Source organism: Muntiacus reevesi, chromosome 4, assembly GCF_963930625.1.
Source record: "Muntiacus reevesi chromosome 4, mMunRee1.1, whole genome shotgun sequence".
NCBI lineage: Eukaryota > Metazoa > Chordata > Mammalia > Artiodactyla > Cervidae > Muntiacus > Muntiacus reevesi.
In genome coordinates, this window is record NC_089252.1 from 46021061 (window position 1) to 46046140 (window position 25080).

The window sequence follows — 25080 nt, forward strand, 5'->3', positions numbered from 1 at the left end:
TTTAAGGCACAGACAGCATGACTTTCTAATAAGTGGCCTTGACAAAAGCCTGAGCCTGTGGAAGGACAGAGTTTCCAGAAATGAGAAGGAAGACCCTGGAAGATCAGTGTTGGGAAGGTCAAGAGTGCAGTTTTCAGATGTGAGAGGTTTAAAATAGTACTGGATTCTGTTGTGCAACAATGGCAGAAACCAACACAGCATCGTAAAACAATTTTCCTCCAATTAAAAAAATAAATAAGAGAAAAAGATAGCACTGGATGTTTTGGTAGAGATGTTGACTAAGCGGTTGGATACACAGTGGTGTTCTGAGAAAGAGAATGACCTGGAGATTGACATTTGTAAATGGTGACACATGGGTGGCATTTTAAGCCCAAGGAGTGAGGGAGCTTAGATAAAAGGGTCAAAGACTGAGCTCCAACAAGTTGGGACCCTGAGGAGGAACTGCCAACACAGGGAGGGGTATCCATGTCAGCTCATTTACTTACATAACAATGCTGTGAAGTTCAGTTCAGTCTCTCAGTCATGTCTGACTCTTTGCGACCCCAAGGACTGCAGCACACCAGGCTTCCCTGTCCATCACCAACTCCCGGAGTTTATTCAGACTCATGTCCATTGAGTTGGTGATGCCCTCCAACCATCTGATCCTCTGTGACCCTCTTCTTCTCCCTCCTTCAATCTTTCCCAGCATCAGGGTCTTTTCAAATGAGTCAGTTCTTCGCAGCACATGACCAAAGTATTGGAGCTTCAGCTTCAACATCAGTCCTTCCAATGAACACCCAGGACTGATCTCCTTTAGGATGGACTGGTTGGATCTCCTTGCTGTCCAAGGGACTCTCAAGAGTCTTCTCCAACACCACAATTCAAAAGCATCAATTCTTTAGTGCTCAGCTTTCTTTATAGTCCAGCTCTCACATCTGTATATGACTACTGGAAAAACCATAGCTTTGATTAGATATACCTTTGTTGGCAAAGTACTGTCTTTGCTTTTTAACATGCTGTTTAGGTTGGTCATAGCTTTTCTTCTAAGGAGCAAATGTGTTTTAATTTCATGGCTGCAGTCACCATCTGCAGTGATTTTGGAGCCTAAAAAAATAAAGTCTGTCACTGTTTCCATTGTTTCCCCATCTATTTTCCATGAAGTGAAGTGAAGAGATACTGTGAAGAAGATGCTGTTATTGTTGCCTGCTTACAGGGGAGGAAACAGAGGCACAGAGAGGTTGAATACACTGCTTAAGTCACTTAGTGAGTATGTGGTCAGTCTGAGGTTCGAACAGGTGGCCTTGCTCCAGGTGCCAAACCCTTAACCTGTGCTGTGGTAGTTTCTCTTGTTTTGTTACAAGCAAGGGAAACAGTCTGAGGAAGGAAGGGACTTGCCAAAGGTGATAGATTAAGAGACAGAGCGGGAATATGAACTCAGATTTGCTGCTTCAAGAGCTCAGGCTCTTGGGAATTCCCTAGCGGTCCAGTTTAGGCCTCAGCGCTTTCACTGCTGGACCTGGGTTCAATCCCTGGTCAAGGAACTAAGATACTGCAAGCCTGGTTGTACAGCCAAAAGCAAAAAAACAGCAAAGAGACGAAAAAGAACTCAGAATCCTAATCGCTGCGTTAAGCTGCCTCCACAATAGGAAAGTTGTTTGAGTTTTTTGTTAGTTTGTCTTCAGATTGGAGGAAAAAGGTTTTCTCCCTCTCTGAAATCTCAGCCCTTGGGCTGCATCCTCCCCACGCCCCCCGACATCCCAAGATTTCTCTGGAGTGTCACTGTGGGTGAGAGAGTTGAGCTGCCAGGCAGTCTCTGCTCCCACCTGGTCAGTAAGACCCCTGGCCCCCCTCTCCTGGTCAGTAAGACCACGGACGGACGAAGACAGAGGAGGCGGTCCTCTATGCTTCTGACTTCTGGAGGCGCCACCTTTAGGCTGTCCCAAGCCTGGGCTCCGTGAGGAAGCCCCTTCTTCTCTCCAGCTACTCACCAGGAAAAGGGTGTTGCGTAACAGCAGTGGTTCCCACTAGACCTACAAATCGCTCCCCCTCCCCACCCTGAGTGGTCCTGGCACCCCCTTGATTAACAAGCCCTGGATAAGGTGGCTTTTTAATTAATTTTTCACTTTGAAATAATTTCAGATGTACATAAAAATTATACTAATAAGACAAAGAATTCCTGTACATCCTTCACCCAGATTTTCCACTTGTTAATGTTTTATCACATTTGCATTCTCTCTCCTCTCGATAGAGCAATTGATCAACATATTCTGTATTTGGAGAGATTTCCCCTCTATCCCTAAACACATCAACGTGTATTTCCAAAGAACAAGGATATGTCTCTTACATAGTCATGAAGCAGATACAATACTATTATTTAATCTATAGACCTTATATTGTCCTGTTTCCCCAATAATGTCCTTTATAACAACAACAACAAAAAATTCTAGGTTCCTCAGTGAATTAAACATAGAGTTACTATATAATCCAGCAGTTCTACTTCTGGGTATATACCCGAAAGGATTGAAAGCAAGGATTTGACCAGATACTTGTACAGAATGTTCACAGCAGCATTAATCACCATAGCCAAAAGGTGGCAACACTTTTGTTCATCATTGAATGACTGGATGAACAGAATATGGTCCATACATACAGGAATATTGTTGAGGCTTTAAAAAAAAAAGAAAATTTTGTGAGGAAGCCCCTCACCTGGATGAACCTTGAAGACTTTGTACCAAGAGAAGTAATTCAGACAAAGGACAAAAACTCTTATGATCCCTCTTCTATGAGGCATGTAGAATATTTGTCAGGTACATGAAGAATGAAAGTAGAATGATTGTTACCAGGGGCTTGGAGGAGGAGGTTGGGGAGTTAGTGTTTGATGGGGGCAGTTTCAGTTTGGGATGAAAAAGTGCTGGAGCTGGATGTTGGTGATAATTGTATAACAATGTGAATGTACTTAATGCCACTGAACTGTACACTTAAAAGCAGTTAAAATGGTAAATTATGTATATTTTACTACAGTAAAAAAAAATTCTGGTTCAGCATCGGATCCATGATCATACATACATTTAGTTTCCAACATTTTTACTGGCTCTTTGAACTAATACTTTTACTCATACTCATACTTATCCCTTTTACTCATTCTGCCACTGTTTTGGCTGTGTCACCCAGGGTCAGTTACTTAGCTATGCTTTGTCTCAAGTTCCTTGTTTGCAAACTGAAAGTGAAGTGAAGTTGCTCAGTCCTGTCTGACTCTTTGCAACCCCTTGGACTGTAGCCTGCCAGGCTCCTCCGTCCATGGGATTCTCCAGGCAAGAATACTGGAGTGGGTTGCCATTTCCTTCTCCAGGGGATCTTCTCGACCTAGGGATCGTAACCGGGTCTCCCGCATTACAGGCGGACGCTTTAACCTCTGCAAAGTTGGAGGGAATAAACAGGCCTAGGGATCTGTGTGGAGTAAATGTTAATGTATGCAGCAGTCTTCGTGCCTGGGTTTAAATGAAATCTTTATGTGTCCTGGTGGTGAACCCTTTGCTATACATGTTGCAAGGGGCCTCTCACTTGTCTTTGTGTTTGTAAATTTTTTTTAACACAAAATTTTGGACTTTGATGGAATTTAAACCTTGCGTCTTGGATTTTAGCCGACTTGGAATGTGTTGTGCATGTGTGGTAGGAAGCAGACGCTAGGGTCGTTTTCCCCTCACTAGTTCTCTGGTGGTCTCAGTCCCTGTGTTTATTGATTATTGATGGGCTCTCCCTCCCCTCACGTGAGACACTGTCCTTATCATATACTGAGTTCCCATGCACACATCTGTTTGTACATGGATGCAGTTTTATCAGCTGATCTTTTCCTCTCCTACTGATTCAGCCTGCTGGTTTGACTCTGCCCTTGATACACATCTGGGCTTCCCTGGTGGCTCAGCTGGTAAAGAATCCGCCTGCAATGTGGGAGACCTGGGTTCAATCCCTGGGTTGGGAAGATCCCCTGGAGAAGGGAAAGGCTACCCACTCCAATATTCTGGCCTGGAGAAGTCCATGGAAATTCCTATATAGTCCATGGAGGTCTCAAAGAGTCAGATATAACTGAGCGACTTTCACTTGATACACGTCCATGTCTGGAAGGGCAAGTCCAAGGATTTCAAACACCACTGAAAAGGGGGCTTCTACAGCCTCCCCTGCCTTGGGCTTTTCTCTTTTTATTCCTCCTTCAACCTTCAGAGGCGTCCTCTGTCAAGTCTGCTCCCCAATATTTTCCATCCTCGGGAGCAAATGACTGATAATAGATTTTAATTCTTTTAGCATGAAGTATTTAGAATATACTGATAAAAGCAGATAGAAGAAGCATCTGCCTTGAGTACAGAATAAACCATCTGTGCTCCTTTGTTTGTTAAACCTTAACCTTGGGCCATCTTTTGTTTCATCTTTTTAAATTAAAAAATAGGTGGTAGCAGGTATGGCGAAGGCCCAAAACCACTCTTGTTGTTCCCCTCTACACAGATTTCCCACCTTTCCTGCCTCTTCATGTTCCACGACCTTTTCAGGAGGGGCCGCCTTACCCGCCCCTCCCGCCCCCCACCCAGGGAACTTGCTCCCAGCTCTAAACCCTTCACCCCAGCGCAGAAATGGGCTGGGCTGACCCAGGCATGGGGGCGGGGCCAAGAGAGTGTTCCCCCAGAGGGCCCTCCTCCTGTTCTGGAATCATCTCATGCAGATGAGGGCGGTTCCTGGAAGGCCTGTGTTTTCTCTTGGCAGTGGCTCATTAAAGGCAGAGGGGATGCAGGGGTGGTGGCTTCAGCCTAAGCTGGAAGAAGACCTCTGGGCAGCAGGATCCCAGCAGAGGGTGGGAGCCCTGAGCAGGGAAGGGAGAGCTTCCAGGGGCTTGTGGCAGGGGGGTGGGAGGTGGGATGCTGCACGGGCCACGCAGGAGACCCGGGTTCAACCCCTGAGTCGGGAGGATCCCCTGGAGGAGGAAATGGCAACCCACTCCAGTATTCTTGCCTGGAGAATCCCATGGACAGGGGAGCCTGGAGGGCTACAGTCCCTAGAGTGGCAAAGATTCGTACACAACTGAGCGACTAACCCTTTAACTTGCGGGGGGGTGGTCAGGAGAGTTGTACTCAGCTGGACCTCCCTCCTTCCTCCAACAGCTTTCCCCGGGGGCCACAGCTGGGTCTCTGGGGTGGGCTTCTGTGGACTTTCTTATCTTGTAGGAAAGTGACTAGCTTTCCTACATACATCAGCCCTCTGCTCACTGCTTGTCCATACGTGCTCTCAGAGCCACACCATTTCCATCACTGCCTGCTCTCCCAGTGGAGACCTGACTCAAGCCGTTAGCCTCCTGACCAGTGGACTCCCCACACCCACACTCCCGGCCAGTTCGGCCTTCTGACACAGCACTGATGACACTCCCCCCTGCCTGGCGCCCCCCGCCACACCCCGTCACAAGCCTTCCACCCCCTGTGCACCCAGAAGGAGGCTCTGACTGCCTAGCGGGAGGGTCCTGCTTTTACTCTCTGCCCCTGAACTGGCTGGTATTCCCCTGCTGGGTCCACACTCGGGCTCACTCTCCTCCAGGGATCCAGGCTTGACCACTTTCCTTCCCCAGCGAACCCTTCGAGAGCACACTGTCCCTCTTCCCAGCCTTGCATTCCCCCTCCCTGTCTTACTGTTCCTGGGCCTCTCACCTCTCCTGTGAAGGGACCGCTGGGTCCTGGTCCCACAGCAGAGGCGCTCAGAAGCGTTGGCCACTGTAAAGTTGAGGGTGACCTCTGATGAAGCAAGGAAGTCTCATCCAGGGGACTGAGACGACACGTGGCTGTGCAGAAGCCTCGGCCTCCCCTCTGTGCCTGCCGCTCTGGACAGCCAGTGTCGCTGCCTGCCTCTGCCCTGCTGGAGATCGCGCTGACCCCAGGAGGAGGTGCGCCCACCCTCCGGTCACCGTTCTGCGGGGTGTCACATTGGCTAGTGTGCAGCTGGGGTTGAAGTGTTTGGGATGCCCCAGGGGAGGAGGCCTGTCTCTGCAAGGCTATCCTGGGATGGGACGAGGCATGTGGCATCTAGTTCTCCCCTGGCTGTTAGTCACTCTGCATCTTGAGCATCCTCCCTACTCTCAGCCAGGCTCCAGCCAGGAAAGGAGACACCCCTCAAGTATGGGAAGCAGTAAAGCAGAGGGATTGTTTTTATAGTAGTCCAAATATTTTATAAATGTGTATATCTAAACACATGTATACATACGTGGATTACTTTCTTTTTTTTTTGCCATGCCATGCGGCATGCAGGATCTTAGTTCCCCAACCAGGGATTGAACCCATGTCCCCTGCAATGGAAGCATGGAATCTTAATCTTAAGCCCTGGACTGCCCTCGATTTCTTTTTATTTTGAAGTTGCTTTTGGCTTATAGCAGATGCACAAAAATAGTACAGGTGTTCCAATGCACCTGTTCCCTAATATGAACACATTTTGTAACCATAGTGCAATGATTAAAACTGAGAAATTAGCATTGGTACAATGAGATTTTACTGGAAAATCACCAGTGTATCTACTAATGTCCTTTTTCTGTTCCAAGATCCAAATTTGTATCTAATTGTCTTGCTTTCTTATTCTCCTCCAACCTGTGGCACTCCTGTGGTCTTTTCTTATCCCTACAACCCTGACACTTTTGAAGGTCATTTATTTTTTGGAAATTTCATCAGTTTGGGTTGCCTGATTGACAATGTACATTTTTGGCAAGAACCCCTGAAGAGTGACATGGCCCTTCTCAGGGCATTATGCTGGGAAATCCATGGTGTTTATATGTTTTGTTACAGATGATGTTATCCTTGATTACTTGGTTTAAGGTGGTATCTGATGGACTTCTCATTTTTTTTCTTCGTCTTTTTTTCCTATAATTTAATAAATATATTTGCAAAGATGCTTTGAAACTACAAGTATCCAGACAGAGGGAATCTAACCCAGAGAGTTGATTATCCAGATGATAAAAGAGCTGAGAAACTAAACCACAGGAAGCCATTGCCTCCTCTAGGCCTGAGACACAAAGGGTGGAGATGGTATTGCCAGAACCCAGGGTTAGGGGTCTTGCACAGAAAGCCTGTCTGGTGAGGCTGGAGCCTTGCAGGAGACCCAGTCACTGCTGGTAACGCTGCCTGGGGCACAGACAGAAGGGGGAGAAACTCCAGGGCTTCCCTCTTTTCTTCCTGTCTGCCATTGGGCCAACCCAACTGGAAGCCCCCTGAGTCTGCAGGGTTCAGCCCCTCTGTAGTACAGAGCAGGGATGAGCAGGAAGTGGCTTGGAGGGCACCCTCTTTTTTGGACTGGTGCCTGGCCTTTGCCTATTCCTTCAAGCTGAGCTGGACTGTCCAATATGACAGCCACTAGCCATGTATGGCTCTTGAGCACTTGGAAAACTGACAAGCTCTGGACTTCCTGGTGGTCCAGTGGTTAAGACACTGCCGTTCCAATGTAGTGGGCACAGATTTGATCCCTGGTCCGGAACTAAGATCTCACGTGCCACATGGCACAGGCAATAAATAGCTAAATAAATAATAAAAAAAATTAAATTGACAAGCTCTAAGCAGATTTCAAAATCTTAGTATGGAGAGAAGTATGTAAAATATCTTATTGATTATTTTTGTATTAAGTTATTATTGAAATAAATGGATTACTAAATTAATTTTACCTTTTTCTTTTCCTTCTTTAAATCTGGCTAGTCATTTAAAATTATGTCTGTGGTTCCTATTTATTGGCCAACACTGCTGTAGTGGACACGTGTACCAGCCTGTATCATCAGCATTGTAATAAAGTGTCTTTCTTATACAAAGGTCATGTCCTTAACCCACAGTCTGGGAGGTGTGTCTTGCCAAGGTTTTACACATCCAGGTTGGTGACGGCCTTTAGCCATCCACACTCACTCACAGTTCTACCCAAGTGTGTCAAACAGAGATTGGGCTCCTCTGGGTTTTATGACTCATACAGGTTGCAGTTCGAGGTCAGTGTTCCACATGAGCTGGAGAGCCTGCCTCACATTGAACACAGTAATACAAGCACCTCCATATACTTGGATAACACACTACAGTGGAGGCGCTGTACTGTTACTACTTCTCAATATCTGTGCATAGGTAATTTTTTTTAGATTTATTTATTTATGGCTGCTCCGGGTCTCCACTGCTGCACGCAGGCCTTCCCCACTTGTGACCAGCTGGGGCTACTCTCTAGTTGCAGTGAGCGGGCTTCTGACTGCAGTGGTTTCTCTTATTGTGGAGCGTTGGCTTTAGGCGCAAGGGCTTAGTTGTCCCTTCGCATGTGGGATCTTCCCGGACCAGGGATGGAAACCACGTCCCCTGCACTGGCCGGCAGATTCTTTCCCACTGGACCACCTGGCAAGCCCTATGTATAGATTTTTTATGGCTTACAAAGGCCCTTCATCCCCACCTTTGCAGAGTCACCCAGTCTTGCTGTCCCCATGTTATTGACGACAAAGTGGAGCCTGGGAGATAACATTGGTATCAGTGGCTCTCAAACTTCCAGTATATCCCTTGGAGGGCTCGTCCAAGTGGAGAAGGCAGGTCCTGCCCTCAGAGAGTGACTGAGCGGGTGGAGGGTGGGACCAAACACCCTCTGTGTGGCAGGCTCTGGGGACGGTCACACTGCTGGTGGTCAGACCACGGTTGGGGCAGGAGAGGCCCGTGAGCGCTCATGAGGTCAGTGGTGGGACTGCGCTCAGGCTGGGCTCCTGATGGCCAGTCTGGGGCTCTTCCCCGATCATGTGCCGTCCTGTCAGTGCACAGGTCCACCGTATTTGAGGGCTGGGTGTACGGGATGATCCCCACATACATGCCTCACCTTTAGCTCCAACCTTGACACCGTAAGGGCTTTCCTGATAGCTCAGTTGGTTAAAGAATCCACTGGCAATGCAGAAGACCCCAGTTCGATTCATGTGTCGGGAAAATCCGCTGGAGAAGGGATAGGCTACCCACTCTGGTATTCTTGGGCTTCCTTTGTGGCTCAGCTGGTAAAGAATCTGCCTGCCATGCGTGAGACCTGGGTTCAATCCCTGAGCTGGGAAGATCCCCTGGAGAAAGGAAAGGCCACCCACTCCAGCATTCTTGCCTGGAGAATTCCATGGTCTGTGTAGTTCAGCAAAGAGTCGGACACGACTGAGTCACTTTCACTTTCTTGACGCTGTAGTGGGTGGGTATGGCTGAAGCAGGGTTAGGTGGTCAAACATGGTGCCATTTTCTTAAACCTCCCGTTTACCCTGTGTGGTGTCTGGTTGGCTTTGGAATGTAGCTGGATCTTCATCACATTGGTGGGCTTAGGCGAAGGAAAGTGAGTCTGCTTCCTCACACATATGCCAAAGGGTCACCTCCATGGAATTTGGAGATGCCAACTCGGACCTGCTGGTAGAGAAGGATTTGTCGTTGGACATGGCCGAGTGGGATTTCATACTGGCTGTACTTCAGCAGGGCGGGACCCTGCCTGCAGAGCCAGGGCAGAGTGAGGATGAGCCCGAGTGTCCTGCCATCACTGACTACTCCTTTCTCCCCTGCAGTGGACGGCAGACTGCAGTGAGCACCTGGACAGCAGCTGTTCCTTCTCCCGAGGACGAACGCCCCCGCAGCAGGTAGGGACCAGCTCTGTGCTCCGGCAGGGGGTTATCGTGGTCGTGTCTGTCTGGGGTCCTGGGCTGCTCACCTTGGTGCTCCTGAGAGGTGGCGGTGTGGGGAGAGCAGGAAATGGCACACGGGGAGTATGGTCTGCCCTCTGGAAAGTTCTCCCTGAATATCCAGCCCACAGTGAAGCCCTCCCTCCCCAGAACACATGGATTCATAAGGTTTATTTTCAGTAGCAGCATTATTTATAATAACAGACATCTGCAAACAACTCATGGCCCATTGAGAGGGGAATGGATAAATGATGCATTAAAAATCCTTAGAGTGTAACATAACACAGTAGTGAAGTGAGTGATGGATGCTACAGCCTCACAGTGGAGTATTATACAGCAGTGAAATGAGTGAACTGGAGGCTCACACATCGGCACTGGGGATAGAGCCTGTGAATAATGGGTCTTGGTGCTGGTGGGGCACTTGGGAGGTGATTTCTGCTCCAGGTTTGTAGAGGACCCGGAGGGGCAGACCAGGGGGGTGAGGGAAGCCAACCAGTGTCCTGGGACCAGACTGGAGCCCCCTACTTTGCCCCCTGCTGCTTCCCTGTGAGATCCCAAGGGAACCCCTGAGCGGGTCTATGACTGGGAGGGAAGGAGGCAGCTGCTTCTTGAGAGCTGTCCCTGGTGACCCCCCGGGTCCCCCACACCCGCTGGTGTGGAGCTGTCCTTGTTAACACCTTATTCCACTTGTGGGAGATGGTGGAATCGGAGGCCGGAAACGCCGTCCGTCTATTTCCAGCCCACAGCCCAGCCTCCTGCTGTGCCTGTGAGAGATGAGGGAGACGGACGGACTTCATTCGTAACTTGCTCCCAGGTCCAGGGCGGCTGCGGGGACTCATTCCCCGGGCCCACTTGCTTGGGTCTGACTTCAGTCCACGGTGCTGATGGAACCAGCTCTCCTCTGTTCTCTCCTGAGGGAAGGTGGTCTGTCCTGAGAGAAAGTTCGGGATCTTTCTTAGGCTGTAGGGCTTTGCAGTTCTGTGGTGTGGCGGGACAGCTGTTCTGGACAGTTCTCTCACATGCATGTCCAGCTGATTTCTTAAGTAGGACACCGTGATTCAGCTTGGATGAGGTGCTCTGCCACAAACTTGGTGGCAGTTGTCTTTTGTCCTCAGCTTCCTCGTATAGAAACCAGAAGACTCGATGGCCTCTCAGGGTCCTTGTAGCTTCTCCATACCATCTGCAGACAAAGAAGCTAGGCCTACGGAGATGTCGTGACCTGACCGAGCTGGGACTTGAACCCAGGTCTCTCGCCTGCCCTGTCCCCTCGCTGGCCCTTTTCCTTGTCTTCCTGTAGTAGGTATCCTTCTGTGGAGGTCTTTTGTCCTCTTACTAGACTGCTGATGCCTGGTCAGGGACTCTGTATTCCCGAGCCCCTCCAGCTCTTGGCCTAAGACTTGGGATGTCAGGGCACCAATCACTAGTATCTGGGGTTTCCTACCTGGAGATCCCCCTAAGTCTTCAGTAGCAAAGGTAGTCTTGGATTTGAGGACTCAAGAATCAGAGATAGGGCTTCAGGGGAGGGTTGAAGGTCTTGGATGGGGACATAAGAGGCTGGTAAATGAGAGACCGAAAAACCAACTCTCTCTTATTTAGTTAGTAGGTGTCTGTTTCTGGATTCTCCTGGAATCTTCCTTTTTTTCCCTCTCTCCCTTATCTTCTTTTGTCCCTACTCTCCCTCTCTGGCCCCATTTTCCCGTCAGTCGTTACGTTCACTAATGAGGGACAGACAGTAGAGCGGTATCAGCAGGATGGAAGCCTTTCTTGCCACCAGCCTGGGAGGGTGTTCAGAGCTGGCGTGGCGGCTCAGCAGGGTCGGGTCGGCCTCCGTCCTCCTCATGGTTCTGCCCTCTCTCTCGTGTTGCCATGTCCCGTGGCCCACGCTGGCTCACGTCTGTCTTCCTGTCTGCACCCACCCTGGGCCTCGTCTCCAGGAGCCTCTGGTGTCCCCTCGTGAAGCAGCCATCTTTTTAACAATTTTTTTGGCCATGAGGCATGTGGGATCTCAGCTCCCCAAACAGGAATAGAACCCACACCCCAGCAGTGAAGGTGGGAAGTCTTAACCACTGGACCGCCGGGGACGTCCGTGAAGCAACCATCTTCTGACGCCCTCTGGTGGAGGGATCGAAGCTGGTCGGCATCCCCTAAGGGACTGTATCACAGGGAAGGCCCCACAGCTGGCTGGAGGCAGGGCCCCTGCCCGCCCTGCTCTGGGGTGGCCCCCCGATGGGGCTGCCCACTGAAGAGTGCCTCTGCGGGGGGTGGCTCTGATGGGGTGGTGCTGCCCAGACGTTCCTCAAGAGCCCCTTCTGCCTGGTCCAGCAGATGCAGGAGTCCTGGACCAGCTCATCGGGATGCCTACTCACCCAGTGAGCACCCACTGGCATCCTCACTGCACCCTCTCACCCAGGCTGACACCCTCCGCCTCATACTAATCCGTGATGTGGTTGGGATGTTCCATGGGAATATATGCCTGCCCCTCAGCCTGCTGGCTGGCCCGGAGCTGGGAGCCGGGGCTGCCTCTACATCCCTGACTGCCCCTGGCCCGGGACCTGGCACACAGTGGGTGCTCAATAATGATTCTGGCGATGGCTCAGAGCTGGTCTACGCAGTCATTCCCTTGCCAGCCCTGTCCCTCTGGTCGCAGCAACTGTGCTGAGCTTTTGGAGGTGGAACGATGGTGGACTCTACTATCCCCCTGGGAAGAATTTCAGGGGGAAACTGAGGCTCGATCGAGGTAGCTGGGGTTGGCTGGATGCCCTGGCACTTTCCCTGACTGCCGCACCTTGGCCCACCTGTGCCCAGAACAGTAGGGCTCGCAGGAGGGTGCTGAAGCATTGCATTCTGCCCAGGAAGCTGTGTGGTGGTGGGTCACAGACCACACGCCAAAAGAGGGGCCGGGGGCAGGCCCCATTTAGGGATTAGTTTAGCACTGGGATTATTTTTTGTTGTTTTAATTAACGAAAAAAATTAAAAACAAACAAACCAACCCTTGCCTTCTCTGCACCCTTTCAGAGGCACATAGTAGAGGTAAGCCAGGGTAGGCAGAGCCCCATGAGATGGGAGGAAGAGGGCTCGGAGTGTCCAGAACAAAAAATGGGACTCCGTGTAGTCCTGAAGAAGCCCGACAGCTGCCTGCCGTTGGGAATGGGCTATGCTGGGGACTGTTTGGGCTCCCAGCAGCATCTTTCCCAGAGAGCTCGTCCATCACCTGGTCAGTTACTCAGGAGGCTGGAATACAGTTTCCACCTTCTTATTGTAATAGGGGAATTGCCCGGAGAGGACTTAGAGGAAAGTACCTGGATTGAGAGGGTGCAGCCCAGTGCGTTTAGACGACATCTCCAATTGAGACTTAGCATTCGGGGATGGAAGCTGAAGGTGTGTGAAAGGCTGTTGTGGAGCCAGGTACAAAGAGCTCTTCTCCATCAGCACAGAAGCACCAAGGAAGGGAAATCAGTGTGCAGACAGCAGCAGGGCCTCTGATTAGATTCTGAGAAGGACTTTCTGACCGCAGGACTGGTTGGCCCACAGTGATGGCTGTTGAGCAAGGGATGGGATCTTTGCTGGGAACCTGATGAGCACATGTCTTACCAGACAGGTTTGTGCAAAGCCCTGGGAAAGGCGGGGGTGGATCAGAAATGTGTCCCAAGTCCTGGCTGAGAGCCCATGACCCCTCACTCCCTAGAACAAGGAGAGAAGGGCACTCGGCTGTTCCAGCGTGGTGCCCAACCACGGATTGGAGCATCCAAGTGAAAAGAGCCCTGTCCCGGGGGTCAGGAGAGCCGGGTGTTGACCCGGGCACACACTCCAGTCTCACACTCAACAGCGTGAGACGCTGGACTTCACGGTCTTCTCTGAGCCTCTCTGGAAAGCTCTTTCACTGTTTACACCCGCTGTCTCCAAGAAGTGGGACCAAATAGTGGCTCACATTAGCAGCATCTGGATTTTCCTGATTTCTCTACTCTTTCCTGCACCTCCCCTGATAGCTCTGCCAACCTGAGGTTAGGTGCATCCTAGGCGTCCGCACTGACTCTGACCCGGGAGGTGACAGGTGGTAGGCAGAGGTGAATGTCAAATGTACTGCTTACCTCTGGCCCGCAGAAACGGGTAGAAGGAGCTTTCTGCCAGTCCTCTTACTGCCCTCCAGGAATCACAGTATCTCAGAGTCAGTCTAAAAACTCATTAGTACAAACAGTATGTGAGTCAAAGTGCCTAGATTTTTAATCAACTTCTATGGATAATTAAGAAATACCATGTGTAGGTTCCTGGCACTGCTCTCTGTTCACTCAGCATCTCTTGATTACCTGCTGTGAGCTTGGCTCACACATGAGCTGGAGCCTTCGGGCTCACTGTCTGTTGTGGAGTAGAAGCTAAAGGCCCACACAATATGTTCCCCCCTCAACCCCATGAGATGCCCTGACCACAGACACTGCAGTCATTCCAAGGAATGGCAATGGTCCTGTTGGTGTCTGAGGGTAGAGAGATGCCTTGCAGGACATGAGACTTGATCTGAGCCTTCGGGAATCGGTAGGATGTCGGATGAGATGAAAGGGAAGAGAGAAGAATTGGAAGAGAGAAGAAACAGTGTCAGCAGAGACTTGACACTAACCATAGTGTTGGGATGCTGGGGAGGCAGGAGAGAGCAAGCTGGAGTAGTTGGTTAGCGCCAGGTGTTACCGGAGTGGTGGAGGGGTGAGGATGGTGAATGTGGACGGGTCTTCGTGCCCTACTGAGATTCTGACCTGGTGTCAATCCACCCACTGAATACCTTGGATATCATATTTTCTCTGATGTCCCATCAGGTAAAGTCTGTCCTCTGGTATCAGTCAGGATAGCCTAGGAACTGCTGCAATAACAAGCAGTCCTGAATCTCAGTAACTTTAAACCTCCCATTCAGGACCCAGCTTGGTGAAGCAGTTGCCATTCTCACCAGTCATCATGATGCAGGGAAAAAAAGAGCACTGGTCTTGCACTGGCAAGTCAGCACTCCCACCGAGGTGTAACACGCGTCACTTCCACTCTTAACCCATTGCCCAAAACTAGTCACATGGCGCCTCCCAACCATGAACACACTCAGTAGTATAATCCTACTACATGCCGGAAATGGGAAAACCAGAACTGTTTGGTGGCTGGCTAGAAGGACTGTCACATGCCCCACTTCTAGAGGAAACTCACCAGGGGCTGTGGCCGAACTCCTCTTCCCTGATCTCCACCACATCAGATCCAGAGCTAGGCAGGCGTCCAGTGAACCCTCAGGACGTGGGCTCTCAAGATGAAGAAAAGCTCAGAAGTCACCTGATCCGACCCCCTGCAGTGCAAGGACCTCCACCCCTCTCCTAGTGTGTCGATTGAGCTGCTGGAGATTTCCAGACATGGGGAGCTCACTGCTTCAAAAGCCATCTCATCATGTGAGGCAGCTCCACTGATAACAGAATCTCTGATTCAGCCTGAACCACCTCCTAACTCCAGCTGATGGTTTCAGTTTGATTCCCTTTGTCCATGGCTATTTAACCTCTGTCCCCACAGTCCATCACGGCAAGTCTGCTTTCGGAGCTAAATATCCTCGTTCCTGTCATGGTTCATGCATTGCTTTGATCATTTGTTTGTTCTTTCATCCACTGATCCAGTTAGCACCTCATCATTGTGTGCCGGGTGCCGTGCTGGGAACTGGGATGGCAGACGCGGTGGGCGTGTCTCTGGTCACAGGGAAGGTCGAGTGGGGACGGGGACAGGCACTTGCGTCGCAGGGCTAAGAAGTCCGGGACAGTACCCGATGGTTCCCAGGTTCCGCCTTGGGTTGCTTGTTGGGAGCATCATAAGTATGGACTGTATTCCCTCACACAGTGTGAACCTCTGCTGTGAACGTCTGCTGCTCCCAGCGTGGGAGCCTCTCCCTTCCAGAAGATGCCATCTGTCCCCAACCTCGCAGTGACGTCTGGCTCCAGTTCGTCTGGAGAAACCAGGGTATAACACTTACCCAACGATATTGATGACTGAGTCTTACGGGAAGAACAGTCAGCAGTCAGTCACTGAGCACCCACGGTAAACAGGGTGAGCATGTGGCCTGGTCTCTGCCCTCAGAGTACTTGGCATCTGCTTAGAGAAAGAAGACTTTCTCAAGTAGAAAAGCAAGAGTCCAAAGCCCAAGCATTTGTAAATACAGACAGCAAAGGAGCTGTTGTCTGCAGGGTGCTGGCATCTGTAGGGGGAGGGGCCCTGCTGTCATGGTAACCACATCCGACTGGAGCTAGGAGATGTGAGTCCCTGTCTCTGTACCTCTGACTTGCTGTTTCATCACTGGTGAGATACATCATCTTGCTGTAGCCTCAGTTTCCACTCTGAAAAATGAGGAGATGACTAGACTTAGCATCAAAATGTTTTGTGGAAAATACAGACCTAAATTTCCACTTCTGGGAAGATAGAATAGATGTTCTTTTCTATATTCCTTCTGCTAAGTACAACTAAAAGCCTGGCCATTGTATGTAAAACAGACCAAAAATTTTGAAAGGTGGAGAGAAGGCAGACTGCTTGGGACCTTGAGACCTGAGAGATGCCACAGGAGTGACCTCCCTGGGTTTCCTTTTTGCCTCCTGTCTCCCAGACTTGAAGCTGAAGAAGCAGGTAACCAAGAAATGCCAGTAGACACAGATTTTTCTGTTTTAAGTCCCAACAAAAGCCTACTTTCTCCAAGCTTAGGTCTAGGAAAAGGGTGACCAAACAAGACAGAAAAGTTAATAGCACAGGAAAAACCGTGGTCCTGTCCTCACCCCCTACCAGCAGAGGCCCAGTGGCTGCCTGGATTGCCCCTTCCTCTGGGCTGTAATGCGACCCCCGAACTCGCTCACCAGGGTGGTATCCGTGAAGGTCAAGTAGGAAGCTATGACTTTCATCCCTGCTGGCTGGTAAGAACCCCCTCGCCCACCGCATGGTATTACTGGAGGCCCTGCAGAGGGGGGCTTGGATGCACACCCTCACTCAGCGGGATAGAGGTGCTTCTCCCATCCCTGTTAAGATGTGTCGGAGAAGGTTCTCATAAGGAGTTGGGACTCCCACTGTTGCCCGGTGGTCCTGAGGCCACCACCTTAGCAGGGTCAGTGGGGACCACATGGAGTCCTGGGACTCCCACCTCCACTGATCTGTATCAGGTGCCCCCTGGACTTCTGCCTCTGCTGGCAGTCATGAGGCTGTGCCCTTCTTTTCCCTGCCAGTGTGGTACCACAAAAAGCCAGCTAGAACAGAAGGTTTAAATGAGATTCAGAGTCTCATTATATAACACGAAAGTGTTCTGATTACAGTAAAAAGTCATTTGTCATGCCAAGAATTGGGAAGATTTCAAAGTGAAAGGATGAAGATGATCAGTAAACATCAACACTGAGATGTGAAATTGGACTTCATCAAATTGAAAAACTCTGGCTCTGGGGGAAAAAAAAAAACCCTTTTTAGAGCACGAAAAGACATTACAAAGGGGGAGAAGATTTTGCAAAACATGTATCTGACAAAGGACAAACATCTAGAATATATGAAGAACACTCAAAACTCACCATTGGAAACAGTGCAATTAGAAAATGGTCAAAATATATGAAGAGATTTTTTTTCACCAAAGAAGATATATGACAAACTTAGACAGCATATTAAAAAGCAGAGACATTACTTTGCTGACAAAGGTCCATCTAGTCAAATCTATGGTTTCTCCAATAGTGATGTATAGTCGTGTATGGATGTGAGACTTGGATCATAAAGAAAACTGAGCACCAAAGAACTGATGCTTTTGAACTGTGGTGCTGGAGAAGACTCTTGAGCGTCCCTTGGACTGCAAGGAGATCCAACCAGTCAATCCTAAAGGAAATAAATCCTGAATTTTCATTGGAAGGACTGATGCTGAAGCTGAAGCTCCAATACTTTGACCAACCGACTCATTGGAAAAGACCCTGATGCTGGGAAAGATTGAAGGCAGGAGGAGAAGGGGACGACAGAGGATGAGATGGTTCGATGGCATCACCGACTCAATGGACATGAGTTTGAGCAAGCTCCGGGAGTTGGTGAAGGACAGGGAAACCTGGCGTGCTGCAGCTCATGAGATCGCAAAGAGTCAGACACGACTGAACTGAACTGAAAAGAGGATATATAGATGTCAAATGAGCACACAAGAAGGTGTTCACTATAGCTCTTTATACACCTACCAGAATGGCTAAAATTAAAAAAAAAGTGACAACGCTGAATGTTGGTGAAGATACAGAGAAGTTGGATGATGCACACATAGCTGGTGGGGATCTTATGGTACAGCCATTCTACAAAACAGTTTGGCAGTTTCTCATAAAACTAAACCTACAAGTACCATATGATTCAGCAATTGCACTCCTGAGTGTTTATCCCAGGGAAATGAAAACTTATGTTCACACAAAAACCTGTACTCAGATGTCTATAACAGCTTTATTCATCATAGCCCAAAATTGGAACCAATCCAGATGTCCTTCAACAGGTGGATAGTTAAATAAGTTATGGCAGTCAGCAATCAAAAGGAATCAATGGTTGACACACGCAGCCACATGGATGAATCTCCAGGGAATTGTGTAGAGTGAAAAAGGGCCAACTCCCCAAAGTAACATGATTTCACTAATATCCCAGTCTTAAAAGGCCAAGTGGGAAAGGAAATGACAGCCCACTCCAGTATTCTTGCCTGGAGAATCTAATGGACAGAGGATCCTGGCGGGCTAACAGTCCATGGGGTCGCAAAGAGTTGGACATGAGTTAGTGATTAAACAACAGCAAAAAAATACAAATATAGAAACAGGGAGCAGGTTAGCAGTTCCCCATGGTTAGGGGAGGGCACAGCATGAAGTGGGTGTGGGTACAGAAGCACAGCAGGAAAGACCCTCTTGCCAGTGGAAATGTTTAGCTTCCTGACAGTACTGCTGTCAGTACCGCAGATGTGATGCTGAACTGTACACTTCTACAAGTTTCCCCACTGGGGAAACTGGATAAAGGATACATACATGTGTGTTGTGTTAGTCGCTCAGCCGTGTCTGACTTTTTTTGACCCCATGGACTATTAACCTGCCAGACTCCTCTGTCCATGGGACTCTTCAGGCAAGAATACTGGAGTGGGTTGCCATGCCCTCCTCCAGGGGATCTTTCTGACCCAGGGCTCCTGCATTGCATGCAGATTCTTTACCATCTGAGCCACTGGGGCCACGGAATCTGTATTAAAATTTCTTACAACTAGATGTGAATCTACAATTCTCTAAAAAGGTACAGAACCTTTTGTTTCATCAGAATATTTCAAGGAAATCTCATGTAGAAAACCAAGAGGGCAGAACTGTTTGATGAGGCAGGGGAGGGCACCCATCTGCTCTCTCCCCAGCTCCATCCATGTCGTCACTCTGGGAGCATCTCTGCGGACCTCCCAGGTCAGCCCTGGGCCGGGTGACCCCTCAAGCCCTCTCCTCCCTGCCCTTCTGTGGTCCTGAGTCTGGTGCTGGCAGGAAAGGGAGCTATCTCTGGGGGCTGGGGAGTTCCAGGAAAGCCTCCTAGTGAGGAGCCTTGGAGGATGGGATCATTTCTCTGCACACAGGTATGGGGCGAGCTGAGTGGGATCCTATTCTTTCAGCAGACACTGGACAGGCAGCCAGCCAGAAGTGGCGTCTGCTGTAGCCCAGTCTAGGATAGGTACTAATAATATTGCCATTTGAAATTTTTTATTTAGTTATTTATTGGCCATGCCTGTAGGATCTTAGTTTCCTGACCAGGGATCGAACCCGGGCCCCCTGCAGCGGAAACATGGAGTCTTAACATTTGGAATGCCAGGGAAGTTCCAATGTTGCTGTTAAATCCTGGTGGTGGTGGTGGTGGTGGTTTAGTCACTAAGTCGTGTCTGACTCTTGCGATCCCATGGACTGTAGCCTCCTAGACTTCTCTGTCCATGGGATTCTCCGGGGAAGAATATTGGAGTGGGCTGCTATTTCCTTCTCCAGGGGATCTTCCTGACCCAGGAGCTGAATCTGGGTCTCCTGCATTGCAGGCAGATTCTTTACTGGACTGTGCTATAAAGGAAGCCTGGTTAATTAGCTGGGAGACTGGAGAAATGTACTTGGCCACAGACTTTAGTAACTGTCTGCCTCTCCTCCCTAGCCTTTGGGCCTTAATTCAAAGACAAGGTAGAGAGAGAAGGGACAGACTGGACAAAGAGTCAGGGAAGTTCCATAATGAAAGGAGTGGCCTTGTCTGCTCCTGAACTCATCTCTGGTGCCACTCAGGAGGCTTTTTCTTCTGGTCTCTGCTCTCTTGTTCTCCTACCTCTGGCCTTTCTATTGTCTCACTCACTCACTCACTCACTAAGTCATGTTCAATTCTCTGCAACCCCCCAGACTATAGCCCACCCTCCTGTGTCCATGGGATTCTCCAGGCAAGAATACTGGAGTGAGTTGCCATTTCCTCCTCAAGGGGATCTTCCCAGACAAGGGACTGGACCTGCATCTCCTGCGTTGGCAGGCAGATTCTTTACCACAGAGCCCCCTGGGAGGGATTAAAATATTGGAGGTCCATCACTGTCTTTCCCACCAGCCCGTGGGGTGCTGTCCTTGGTGCTGAACACGAACCCACACACACATGCACGCACGCCTGCACACGCAGGTGTCAGGACAGGACTATCTCTCCTTGGGCCCTGCCCTCCCCCACCACCTCCATCGGCACTTGACTCCTCACTTTCTCTCTGCTCAAGCAAACCCAAGTCACCCTCAAAATCTGAGGGACCAAGAGGAGCCTCAGACCCAGCCTACAGGAAGCCCCTCTTTTAGCCCAGGAGATGCCTTTGGGGTCCTTTGGTCTTCACATATTCTTTGTAATGTAAGACACTCTCCCAGTGTCTCACATTTCAGTTCCTGCCCCCACCCTGACTTGGGATTCACTAATCTAGTCCAACGTTCATGGTACAGAAGAGGCAGCTCAGGTACAAGGGGCTGGAGCAACCCTCCTGGGGCTCCGGGAAGCAGCTTGCAGGCCTTGGGTCCTGCTTTCCCATCCGTCCATGCAGCAAGTTTTCCCTGGAGTCCAGAGTCATCGGCATGCCTTGTGTCATTTGGTGCTTAAGTATATGTTGTTTTTTTGGTTGTTTTTTCCTTTTCTGTGACTCCCCAGTGAGGTGGTAAAACTTGCGAGGCAGAGAGGATTGCCTAGGGCCTCTTGCGTCCATCTAGTGGCTAGCGCTGTGTTAATCCACTAATGTGGGTGATAGATTGGGACTGGGGGCAGGGGACTTGGGAGAGCATCCTTGGAGAGGAAGGAGAGAAGTCTTGTCCACTGTTTAAAGGGACAGCCCACCCTGTCAGCTGCCCTGGGAGCCCCAAGCCTGTGGGACTTGCTTGCTCTTGGCTCCTGTGATGGACGGATTCTGTGGAAAAACATTTTGCACTGAAAGAGGGAAATGGACTGGGATTATGAGCCTTCTGAGACGTGGCAGCTCGCATCTCTCGGGTGCCCAAGCGGGGCCCTGTAGAGCTGATGACCAGCAGCTGGCCCCTGGGGCTGCATGCCCCAGGCGTGGGCTGCATGCCCCAGGCGTGGGCTGGCCAGCTCTGCTGCAGCTGACATAGCAGCGGACATCAGCCTGACGTGCTTGACATCCTATAGTTAGAACTTCACTTGTGACCCCCCAGATAAAGGCGGGAGTCCTCCTGCTGCCCCCTGCCCTGTTCAGCCAGGTTCTGCCTTATTTCCAAACGTTCGCAGCCTAGGATTGTCAACACAAGCACACACCTGTGCATGTCGTGTGCAGAAGCAAAAATGACTCTGCAGTTGTATATTAAAAAAACCCAGCAGCATAGAAGAGGGTCATTCTTTTCCCATCGCACCTGACTTGGCATGTTTTTCTACTACTGCACAGTGACTGACTCACATCTTGTTTCATTCACTCCTGCATGGAGCCCCCTGTCCCTACCCATCCCAGCTCACACCCCCACATTCCCTCTTTCTCCCATTGCAAGCGATTTACTCCCTGCCCTAGGGCTGCCTTCCCAAGAGACAGACTTGGCGAACCCAGGTGTTGATAGGGATACGGACGTGATCTTGCATTATGGGAAACTCTGCGGTGGGATCAGAAGTTATCTGACTAATGTAACAGCAGGGCGCAGTGGCTGAGAGCATAAACGCTGGCCTCACACTATATGCATCCCCATCTGGGAAACTACCTGTGATGTGGGCAGGTTCTCTGAGCCTCGGTTTCTTCATCAGTGAAATGGGCATAGTGATGGCAACAGTTGCTTCCTAGGGCTCCCACAGATGCCAAGGGCTCAGGTGGTGCCTGGTGTACCAGGAGTGCACCAGGGTTTGCTCTCATTCTCCGGAGCCCGTCACCCCCTGAGCTGGGGCAGCTGTGCCCCCAGTGTGGCCCTTTCAGAGGCAGCTTCAGTCCCCCTGACAGTGAGCAGCCGTTTCCATTTCTTTTCCCACGTGGTGTAAAGTGCTCATTAGCCTTTTGTGATCTGTTCTGCGAGCAGCACGATTCACCCTGGCATGGGGCCCCCTAATTGCCAGTTAAAGGGGCTGTTGTGAAGGCTTCAGCAGCATTTAAGTGCTAAAAAACGATCCGCTGGAAAGCGTGATTGTTTCTGAGAAGGCTCCTCAGAACCTTGGCTTTGCAACAACTGGGGGGCTGGGCCGGGTGACCTCAGGGCCGGGGAAGGGGTGGGACTCGGAGGGAAGCCCATGGTCACCAGGGCCAGCTGTGGAACTGCAACTTGGAGAATGTTCTTGAAGAAGCCAGTGAGGTTTCGTGGAGAGCTTTCAGTGCCTAACCACGGAGTCCTTGCAAAAAAAAAAATAATAATGAATGATGCTGTGTCCCAAGACTCAGAAGGGGGTGGGGTGAGTAGGCAGGGGGACAAAACAGAAAAGTGAAGACAGGGCTCCTGCCATGGAGGGGGTGGCAGACTAGTTGGGGAAGAGAGTTTACTGAGCACTAAAGATGGCTATTTCCCAGGGGGGATTCTTCTAGGGGGGGCCACACAGTCCCGCAGGATGCTCTGTGGAGTAGAAAGGAAGAGTGGGGTGGATTTCTGGCCAAAGATGTTTGATGAAAGCTGTGCAGTGTGCTGGGCTTCCCTGGTAGCTCAGCTGGTGAAGAATCCGCCTGCAGTGCAGGAGACCCGGGTTCAGTCCCTGGGTTGGGAAGATCCCCTGGAGAAGGGAAAGGCTACCCTACTCCAGTCAGTGTTCATGGGCTTCCCTGGCGGCTCAGATGGTAAAGAATCTGCCTGCAATGTGGGAGACCTGGGTTCTACCCCTGGGTAGGGAAGATCCCCTGGAGGAGGGCATGGCAACCCACTCCAGTATTCTTGCCTGGAGAATCCCATGGACAGAGGAGCCTGGCGGGCTATCGTCCACAGGGTCGCCAAGAGTCGGACATGACTGAGTGACTAAGATGGCATAGTGTGCTGCCACCTACGTGAAGAATCAGCATCCGAGACCAGTAAAGGCACTGAGAAGTCCTGCAATAAAATAATTATCAGTAGTGTGACTGTGTGTCCCACATATTTGACTAAGCAGCCTTTTTAAACTTTTTGTCCCCCACGAAACTTTTTAACATCCACTGTTTCCATCAGCGAATTCCATGGACCCCTCTGGCTGCCCTCCTTTTAAACGACCAGCTGTCCTTTCCCGCAGTGATTCTGATACACACTGACATTTGTGAGCCAGCGGCTTAGTGTTTCTAGAACACGCTGGGAGCACACAGTGGATCAGGAAGGAAATCAACCACTGGGGTGTGCATTGCACATGGTTGGTGCAGGCTCGTGGGGCACCAGCTGATGAGAAAATGGCAGAACCACAGGAAGGAAGGCTCTTGAGCTGGATCCCAACAGAGAGAAAGACTGGGGGTGGGTGGGAAGGAGACTTTGTTTTCTCTGAATGCAGGAAGAGCGTAGCGACCCAGCCTGGAATATGAGCCAGTATCTTCGGCAGCTTGGGGTGGCCTCCGAGCCCTTTCCCAGATGGTGTCTGAGCCGCATGACCACACACAGCCTTGCCCGTGTGCCAGGGGGAACCCGCGGGCCCCTGTAGCAGTGAGGGGAACAGCCAAGCCCCCCACCACCTTCTTCCCTGCCCTGTGTCTTGGGAGTTTCACGGCTTGAGGACTGGTGCCCAGGGTCAGGAAGATCCCCTGGAGAAGGAAATGGCAACCCACTCCAGTATTCTTGCCTGGAGAATCCCCATGGACAGAGGAGCCTGGGGCACTGCTGTCTGTGGGGTCACAGAGAGTCGGATGTGACTGAGCGACTAAGCAGAAAGCAGCCCAGGACTCAAGAAAGGGGAGCATCCAGGCCCTTTATGGTTTCAAGGGCTTAGCCTGAACCTGACTCCACACGGCAGGTGGCCCCAGGGTCGCCTGGGTGCTGTCCATGGCTGACGGGCGCCGGGGTGGGCGTGGGAGACCACTAGGTTTTTGGCTGTCAGTCAGTGGCAGCGGTCACCCCACCAGTGAGTCCTGGCCTCTCTGGGCATCAGCTGGGTCACCACCTCAGCTTCATCAAGGAACCAAGAAGGGAGTCTCTGCTGGTTGAGGCTCTTCCCTCCCTGGGCTGAGACTTGAAGGACACAGACTTTGCTTCCAAGAGCCAGGCCCTTTCTGCAGCCCCTGGTGGTGAAAGTTCACATGCAGTGATTATATGCCTGTCACGTCCCATCGCCCAGAACTCTCAGACGCCCAGGTTCTTGTTACGTGCTGCAGTCACCGTGCCAAAGGGAGCAGCGACGAGTAAGTCATCCCCGTCACCAGGATTTGCGCCGTGGGCTTCTCCAGACACGGGCCCTCTGCCCTGTTATGATGCTGGCCTTAGTGGGGGTCACCCTGCTATTGGATTCAGCAAGAGAGGCCACAGGCTTGCCCACTGCCCTCAGCACATCCCGTTTAGCCGCCCTGAGAGTCCTGATTCTTGCCCAGCGCTGTCGCCTCCTCCAGGGATGCTGTGCACATTTTGTTTGCCCAGGACCATGGGAAGCCAGGGCTCCAGGCCCCTGGTCTCAAAGGGGTCTCGTCCTGCCACTTCTGTTCCTCAGCTCGGAGAATCAGTCGTGCTGTCGGGAAGGGAATGGAGGTGGGAGGTAGACCTGAGTGAGGAGTTGGAAGTGGAGGGGAGAGATGGAGGCCTCTGCTGGGTGCGGGATGCTGCTTGCTGAACCGGAGGTTGAGCTGATGGGAGAGAGATGAGGGGATGGTTGAGTAGCAGCGTGTTTGCTGGGGACTGCAGTGGTCTGGGAGTTTTGGGCATTTAAAATAGGGCTCAGGTTATCTCCGTCAGCTCAGGAATAAGCTCTCTGGGTTGCTGCGAGGATGGGTGGGAATTATGAGGACTCCATGATGACTCAGATGGTAATGAATCTGCCTGCGATGCAGGAGACCAGGGTTCAATCTCTGGGTCGGGAAGATTCCCCTGGAGAAGGGAACGGCT

The 25080-nt window shown here is 50.8% G+C and overlaps 1 protein-coding gene across 1 annotated transcript in view; it reads left to right on the forward strand.

The window, feature by feature from the left end:
• Window positions 1-25080, forward strand: part of CTIF (cap binding complex dependent translation initiation factor) — a 314018-nt gene that overhangs the window by 83878 nt on the left and 205060 nt on the right. Inside the window, 1 exon segment of the mRNA XM_065932674.1 lies at window positions 9527-9598. Within this exon segment, the coding sequence (XP_065788746.1) occupies window positions 9527-9598 (72 nt within the window).